Source organism: Epinephelus moara, chromosome 22, assembly GCF_006386435.1.
Source record: "Epinephelus moara isolate mb chromosome 22, YSFRI_EMoa_1.0, whole genome shotgun sequence".
In the NCBI taxonomy this organism is placed as follows: domain Eukaryota; kingdom Metazoa; phylum Chordata; class Actinopteri; order Perciformes; family Serranidae; genus Epinephelus; species Epinephelus moara.
In genome coordinates, this window is record NC_065527.1 from 22,460,091 (window position 1) to 22,469,082 (window position 8,992).

The 8,992-nt window shown below is 38.7% G+C and overlaps 1 protein-coding gene across 4 annotated transcripts in view; it reads right to left on the reverse strand.

Moving 5' to 3' along the window:
- Positions 1–454: 454 nt before the first annotated feature.
- Positions 455–8,992, reverse strand: part of lrrc71 (leucine rich repeat containing 71) — a 13,288-nt gene continuing 4,750 nt past the window's right edge. For 3 of the 4 annotated variants that reach the window (XM_050034557.1, XM_050034555.1, XM_050034558.1), the window contains 2 exons: positions 7,851–7,942; positions 5,729–7,119 (listed from right to left, as the gene is read on the reverse strand). In XM_050034557.1, coding sequence (XP_049890514.1) covers positions 7,033–7,119; positions 7,851–7,942 — 179 coding nt within the window. In that variant the 3' untranslated portion in view covers positions 5,729–7,032. Of the gene's footprint in view, positions 2,987–5,728; positions 7,120–7,850; positions 7,943–8,992 lie in introns of those variants that run through there. The other variant, XM_050034556.1, reaches the window with a different exon arrangement.

Here is an 8,992-nt window from a genome sequence, read left to right on the forward strand (position 1 = left end):
GTAAAAGTTACTTTGATGAAATTCTACTTAAGTACAAGTAAAGCTACCCATCTAAAAATCTACTCAAGTAAATGTAAAAAGTAGTTCGTTTAAAATGTACTTAAAGTAGAAGTTACTTAGTTACTTCCAACAACTTGATGGGGGTCACTCCTATGCAGTGCAAAAATGGTCCAGGGGTCATCAATCCAATCCAAAAACTGGTTATTTTTCTATGATGAACCATAGAATTCAATTCAATTTAGGGCTGCACAATATCATTATTGCATCACCATCACAATGTGTTCGTGTGCAATAGTCACATTGTGAGACTCGCAGTATAAGTTCATCATATCAGTGTAATATTAGTCAAAAGCAATATGGCATACTTATTTTGCTGGTTAATACTTTAGGTTAAGTTCTCAATTTCCATGACAGTTTGATTGTAAAATGTATATTTCATGCAAATACAGCCTTTCCAAAGCCCAAATGATGACTTCTTTACAAATAGAGCTATTCAAGTCATTGCAATACACTGTATATTGCAATACATATGGCAGTATACAAAATCGTTGCATTGTCAGTTGCGCAGCCCTCATTCATTATGACTCACTAACACAACTGTTAAGACTGATGATACACAGAGCAACTTTTTGAGCAATGTTGTTGGGCATTACAATGTTTCCCCTAGGCTATATGCAACTAGCAGCAGTGGTGCTCCGCTGCTGAAATATGACCGCTGCTGCTGATTTATTTTTTCTTTTTTTTGTCTTAGCTCTTCATAAACTAAAGTTATATTATTTTGAGCGACAGACGCAGCCTAATAACATAACAATATACTATTTATCGTGTTATACGGTAAAAGGTTTCACCTTCTAAAGTGATGACTTATAGCCTAGCCTATTGTTCACATGACGGCATGTCATTTCTGTCACTACATGGTCGCACCTTTACAATCCTCCTCTGCTCTCTGTATTGCGCACAGCGGAGTTCGGTCCCGATGCGCGCACACACACACACACAGACACAGGTGAGCACACAAGAGCTCGGCTCGGGCCGCATTTTTCTGACCAACTCCCACCCTCCTCCATCTCTCTCTCAAGTAACTCGCCGGCACCGGACGCTTGTTCTGGGTCAATTCCACGTGAGATTTCCGAGATTCACCTTTTTGGTTTGCTGAAATTTTTTATTTTTTTTACTCAGTAGCGGATGTGATCTCCAATGTATCGAAGTACAATACTTGAGTCAAAATATACTTAAGTAAAAGTAAAATTACAGATTTCAAAAACTACTGAAAAAAATATAAATTACACAAAAAAACTACTCAATTACAATAACGTGAGTAAATGTAATTAGTTACTTTCCACCTCTGGTAATGGAGGCTGGGGAGGAGGAAGAGTGGGAGACCATAAGGAAAAGGAAAGCGAGGGAGAAGGTGAGAGGATATAATTCGCAGGACAGTGACATGGATAACCAACAGGTGAAGGCAAGAAAAGTGGAGGGGAAGGATGATAGAACATACAAGGTGTTTTGTAAACTGAAGGGGGGTTAGTAGCTTTGGAGGAGTTAGCCCCTTTAAGTTATCTAAAGCATTAAAAAAAGAGATAGGGGATGTTCTTCACGCCAGCACGTTGAATAATGGAGTACTAATGATAGTTTGCAAATCCTCAGAACTGCAAGCAAAAGCTTTGAAAATAAATAACCGAATGGGAAAAGTGGTTGAAGGGTATGCTCCAAAAAGCAGGGCTGGATGTAAGGGAGTCATTTACAATGTGTCAGTGGAGATCTCAGAGCAAGAGTTGTTAAACAACTTAAAATGGGGAAATATCATTAGTGTGACGAGATTGGGAGGATCTGAGAATGGGAGAAGTAGTACTGCAGTACTTGTGGAGTTTAAAGAGGAAGAACTGCCTAACAGGGTGTCACTAGGATACATGATGTATTCAGTAAGGACATATGCAAGGGCCCCCTTGAGATGTTTCAAATGCCAGAAATATGGCCATGTCGCTGCAGTTTGTAGAGGCCAACGTAGCTGTAGACAATGTGGGGAGGTGGGTGGAAGAAGTACTCTGATTTCGTTTGTTTTATTGTTTATTTGTTGTTTTTTACACAAATAATAAGGCAGTGTACAAATACTCTGTCGCATGTAAATGTCCTTTATTCAAATTTTACTGAAGTAAAGGTACATAAGCATCAAAATATACTTAAAGTATCAAAAATAAAAGTACTCATTATGTAAAATGGCCCTTTCACATTAATATATTTTACAATCTAATGTTGCAGTTGGTAAAGGTGGAGCTTATTTTAACTAATTTGGGTGCTTGAATTCCCCCCAGGATTAATGAAGCCCTATTTTAACCAGTAATAATACATCATAACTTATTTGTTAATTTTACTTTGTATATCAATCTGAATCTGCATAGTAACCAAAGTTACCATAAAAATGTAGTTGAGTAAAAAGTACATTTGCATCTGAAATGTAGCTTAGTGCAGTAGGAGTAACAAGGATGAGAAAATGGAAAAAATCAAACAAGGGATTTCCTCACAGTTGTCATCATACAGTACCTGAGTAAATGTGCTCAGTGCAAATAAGAAATAATACAGAATATTAAGGCTTTAAGATACACACACCAAGTTTATTATGGCAATTCCAAATAACAAAATGTATTATCACACTCCCACTTATGAGACTATACACTCTTTAGGAGTATATGTTTATACACTTAAATAAAACCAAGAGTGGAACTTTAAGAACCTAAAAATATGAACATATTTGTATCTAAAAAAGAATCCTTGTATTTTATGAACAATTAACATCAGTAGTAAAGCATGGAAAACCCCCTAACCCCAAAAATCCTTTATAATTTACCTTGCTCAGCTTTGTACATACGTACAGACATACATACAGATGGGGACAACAGACAAATAAAAAGTATAATTCATGGTCTTTTTTTGTATAAACTTCCGTCTTTGTGCTACGACCCCCTCACTGCAGCAAAGCAAGGAAACCCTGTGGAAACACAAAGAGGGAATTTCTTAAAGAAAAGACTAACTTTGACACACATGCTTAAAACAAGACTGGTGAAGTCTGTGGCAGATAAATCAGTGACTGTTACCTGTCACACCGGCCGACAGCTGTGAGATATGATAGCAATGGTTCATCTTTATTAAGCAGTGTTGGTATTTGGCTGTTACTCTTTGTCCTTGAGCTAAATTGGACTGTGAGCAAAACAAAGCAGTAAAACGAGTGTGTAAACAGGGTTGTGATTAGCTGTCCTGGGTGAAGCATCTGGATTTTCATGAGCCACAATGTCCTCCTGTTCAGGCGCTGCATTTTTATGTACCACAAGACTGCTGCCGTTGGTACCTCAATTTGTTCATCTCATGTGGTACATAAAACCACAGAGGACCAATCTGGACAGTTTCCTAAAAGGTCTCAGCCTTCTGAGAGTCGGTTCAGCTGAAAGGGCTGCCCTTGATGCCCCTGAGATCCAGTCTGAGATTGAGACTGCAATTCTGAAGATGGCCTCAGGAAAAACTCCAGGGGATCATGGCCTGGGAATGTTTTAAGTGCTTTAAAGAGCAGCTCTCCCCATTTTTATTATTGTTGTATAATGAAATACTGAAAGCTGGTGCCATGCCTCCCTCCATGTGCAGAACCATCATCGCTTTATTACCAAAACCTGGCAAGGATCTAATTTTGATGAGTAGCCACTGTCTTTTATGTTTGTTAAATTGTGATTACAAGCTCCTGTCTAAGGCATTGGCACTCTGTTTGGAGAAGGTAGTCCAATCTATAGTTTATCTTGACCAAGTAGGTTTCATTCCAGGTCGTCTCTCCTCCAATAATATGCGGAGGGTTTTCCAGATTATACTAGAAGCCAGTTCCAGCAAGTCTCAAGCCACTGCAGCATCATTAGATGCTCAGAAAGACGTTGACTAGATACAATGGCCCTATTTATTTTTAAAACATTTGGTTTTGGTCCTAATTTCGTAAGCTGGGTAAAAGCCCTCTATAGTTCCCCACTTTCCTCTGTCAGAACTAATGGGTTCATCTCACAACCTTTCCTTTTACATCTGGGCGTAAGGCAGGGTTGCCTAGTCAGCCCCTTGCTTTTCATCATCGCTCTTGAACCATCAGAACGTGCTGTAAACATTTATGGTCATAATTTTAAATTTAATATGTATGCTGATGATATTTTGCTCACTTCAGCCAAGCCAGTGTCCTCAGTCCCTGCCGTTCTGAATTTGATTGATTTATTTGGCAGTGTTTCAGGGTATAAGATAAATTGGAAAGAGGGTGAGGCAATTCCACTTAACCTTAACACAGTTAAATCTGACTTAAAGGACACCCCCATCTAGAAAACATATGGGATGAAATATCTGGGAGTCAATATCATATCTTTCATTACAAAAATGTTTGGCCGTCCTCCAATCCGTTAAAGATGACATCGATAGATGGGCAGCCTCACCATTGTCTCTATGGGGCAGAGCAGAAATACTTAAAATGAATGTATTAGCAAGACTTATTCATGTTATTGCATCTGTCCTTTTAAAATTTCCTCAAAACTGGTTCAGGGACATTAAATCCCTCTTCATTCAATTCCTTTGGAATGACAAAAAGCCCAGAATTGCTTACAAGAAATTAATCATACGCAGATCCAGGGGCGGGGGTCGAGAAGTCCCAGATATATTTCAGTATTATCTTTCATACAATGCAAAATATTCATTGACCTGGGCCTATAAATCTGAGGCTGTAGTGGGCAGCTGGCAGTGGTTGGAGAGAAATATTATATAAACAAGAACATATTCTTGATATCATTGTGGTCCAAACCCACCACCCCTACCAGATAATGTTGTGATTAGGTTTTCATGCTCTATTGTTAAGCAGCTGCACAAGAGACTTAGCACTGAGGGGCTCTTCCTTCCATCCTGCCCACTCTGGTGTAACCCCATTCTTTCAGCTGCAGGAAACACTTTAATAGATTATGGCAGGGACTTGGCATTACTATAGTTGGACAGATATTAAGTGGGAAATGTTATCATTTCAACAACTTAATAATCAGTTTGGCCTCCTGGACTCTCACTTTTTAACATATGCTCAATTATCTTCTATTTCTAAATAAGAAATGTGAAGAGGGAGCGGCTCCTGCCTGTTGTTTCGGATGTTCAGAGTGGAATCAGCTTCTAAAGAAGGAAATCCTGGCAAGAGGTGTGGTCTCTATATCTATACCATAATGTCCATAGCTGCCCCTAATGCATATTTTTCTGTCCAGCTGGCTTGGGAGCGTGACCTTAATACATCTTTGACTGCCTCCCAGTGGACGTAATTTGGAGGTTGGCTCTGAGATTTAGGATTATACAATATAAGATATAAGAAAAATAGGGTGATATCAGCTAAATTGGGCCACTTTTTGGTTAATCACTTGGGAAACTAAGAAAAAACAATGTATTACACTTGATTTTGTTCCTATGAGTAATAATGACTGTTTTCAATATTTTTGTGTTGAATTTATGTAATAAAATATAATTGTTAAGACCCTACAGCTGTTGAAACATCAGCTGTCCCCCATTTTTGAGATGCGCAGTGTTCAGGTAAAATGGGCCACTTGATCAGCTAAAATGGGCCACTCAAACTGCAAAGTGAAACAGTCATTTTTCATAATATAATCAAATTATCTTTAATATCAACACACATAACACAATAGAACATTACATTTAAATACATTTAAATGTTTTAAAGAATTCATGAAAAATAACATTAATATAGTAATAACATAGCGATCAGGCTTTAGGAATTCATTTTGGAATGTTTCAGCCTCTTTCACCTTTCCCTTTCTCGTGTGTGTGTGTGTGTGTGTGTGTGTGTGTGTGTGTGTGTAGGCTTATAAAAACTGAACAACTGTAAAAACTACTCTTTTAGACTGACACTTTCAAAGGCAGGTTTTCAAAGGCAGTCCTGGCAGATGAAGTCGTCATCATCACAAATTCCGTTCTCCTCACCACAGCTTTCATGGAACCAGGCACTGCAGTGCCCACAGTGCAGCCAGGCCTCCTTGGCCTTTGCGTCACTGGGGTCACCGTAGAGGGCCTGGCATATCTTGCATGGTTCTTTGTCTTTCTGCTTCCTCCTACCTTGCCTCTTCTCCTTTGCTTCTCCTTTCCTCTCTCTTCATTTCTCCTCCTCTCCGTTCCTCTCTGTTCCTTCTTGTTTGCCATACTGTAATTATAGTTTCATATTACTTTACTTAACCATCTTCCACTATCACTTCTAGTGTGTGTGTGTGTGTGAGAGAGAGACTGAGCGCTAGCTAGTGAGAGCTAGCTCACGATGCGCCCTGGACCAGAGCTAACACACACATACATAATTACAAAGGAAAATGTGAAGAGGCCTGTAATATACAATAATATATTTATATATTAATACTTTTTAATAAGAGGAACCATCAAAATATTTGCTAAAACTCAACTCAGAACGTGGCTCATTTTAGCTGAAATGTGTGGCCCAATTTACCTGAACACATTAAGGTAAATTGGGCCACTAACAAAAAATTCTTTTTCATCAAAAATAATTTTATTTAGCAAAACATTAGCATTATATCTGATGGAGGCCATCAGGACATGTATTATACATCATTATTTATATATGTACATTTGTTTTTTATTGAATTATCAACCTTATCATTGACAGTTAAGATTTGGTATGTCAGGGCACTCACCATGCAGTTCTCTGGAGCAGTCTCAATATGAGGCTTTGCCCCACCCACCATAGCAACCATAGATCAATCAAATCAATTGTTACATGTCAAGTACTGTTGCGGCAACAGTTTGAAATCATTTGCATTCATTGGCTGTTAACTTTTAAAGAGCTGAGAGCTCAAACCTTAAATGGCCCATTTTAGCTGATGTTATTGCAAAAAAATTAAATCTTTTTTAATATCAATAAATTGCCAAATATCAGTTCATTGCCAAAATTGATATCTATTTAATGATTATTCATCAAATAAACCTTTACAGTACACAGTAAAGAGTTTACGCCCTGTACCTACTCTCTGCTCAGAGTTTTTTTCTGAGTGGATATCTGGGTGCCATCACTTCTGTTATCTTTACGTAACACTCACACTCTGGAGGGAAGCGGTTTCTCTGAAAGACAGATCAGAAATCTTCACACAAATCATCTTCATATTCATCTGCAACTGTTAATCAACAGCATAATGAGTAAGTGGGTAAAGGCAAATAACAGAACAGCTAGAACAGTCTGGGAAGTTCAGAAATTACATGAGTTTACTGTAATTCAGCTTTTATCCAGGAAAAGACCAAACTTACAATGTAACTATATCTAAAATCTTCTTTTATTACAGTAGTAATATAATACCAATATACTGCCCAGCCCTTCAGCAGAAGTTCCATTAAACAAAGCACTTAGTATGCTACTATAGAGACAGTTTACTTAAGCTGCATTAAAAATATTCTGGTTTTAAAAAATCTGCTTTAATAAATAAGTGACGGTTAAAAGTAGCTGATTTAAAATGTACCCGAAGCAATGTTGCCACATTCCCAGACATCGGTGACAGCAATGTTTTTATTACCAGTAGGAACGTTGGCCAAAGCTATGTAAAGCTGACCATGTAATAAACCAGATTTATCATTTACAGTAAAAACACTGACTTCCAAAAATGTGAAACTAACTGAAGGTACACAAATGTTTCAACAGTCCTCTGAACTACTTAAACACAAGTTTAATCTGGACTGACGTGCTGACGTATTGCGGTAAGCGAGTTGTGTCATTTCCGGTGTTTCTGTNAACGACAGTGAACTGTGCATGGATGCCCCCACACACACTTGACTCCACTGTAAGTGACACACACACACACCTGCAGACAGAGATGCAGCAAGGTTCCACCCTCACCCTGCGCCTGTATTGTCGTCAAGAGAAGAGGCAGTGACTTCTCGGTAATCCTGTTTCCTACACACACACACACACACATACACACACAACATAACGATTTCAGTTAAATATTTATTATTATTTTCATTTTTTTTTTTTTTTTGAGCAGAGCCCTGCAGGAGTAGCTGCTAATTAGCGGCCTGCTCGTACAAAACAAAATTAATTTATTTCATTAAAGTAATGAGTAAAGTAATAAAATTTTAAACTCTTCTTTTTTTCTAAACAAATTAAAATAGGTAAAATTATTACAGATAATTTAAAAATGTGATATAAAGTGACTTAAAACAACAGCATATAACAGTGCATAATTTGAGCCAGAACGTACTGGAACGCACACCAGGATCTTTTCAGAAAAGGCCCTGGTGTGTTCTGGAACTAATTTGCATGGGTCTAGAACTTTTGACATCTATAAACTACATACAGTATTGGCTGATGTCACTAGTGTTGCAGGGTGGAGTACCGTAGTACTACGGTGCCTCATGTACCACTACTGTGGGAAAAGTTCAAAATCCAATCGCAAGAGGGTGAGTTTCCATGCGCCGTCCAATAACGGCGCGCGCTGGTCAATAACAGCGTGTGCTGGCCACCTGGCACTCAATATGCTGCTGTAGTGGTTTGTTTTCCAGACGTGAGTATCTTTGAGCAGTGAAAGTTATTATTTATTTCTTTTTACTTGTCGGCAGTGATTGGTTTTCCACAGAGCTCTACCTGCGAGCATTTGCGACTAAAAATAGTTTTGTGCCAGCAAAATAAATCATTCAGCACGCTGTGTGAGTACAGATTTCAACCAGCAGCAGAAACGAAAGGCAAATTTTGCCAGTTGTGGGTTGAACGGGGGTCACAGACAGGAATACGGTGGTCAAATAGCCTACGGTGGCTCCGTGGTGCAAGATAACGGCTTACCAGCGACAGAGAAGTCCGACTCCAGGTCCAGTAGCCTAATTTCCTCTTTTGTTGGCGTCATGACTGCCGTTCACATTTCTCTCTGTGGCAGGTAACGGTCCACAAACCTCACCGCACTTTAGGGACTGTTCTTTACTTATGAAGGGACTGTTCTTAACTTGTCAG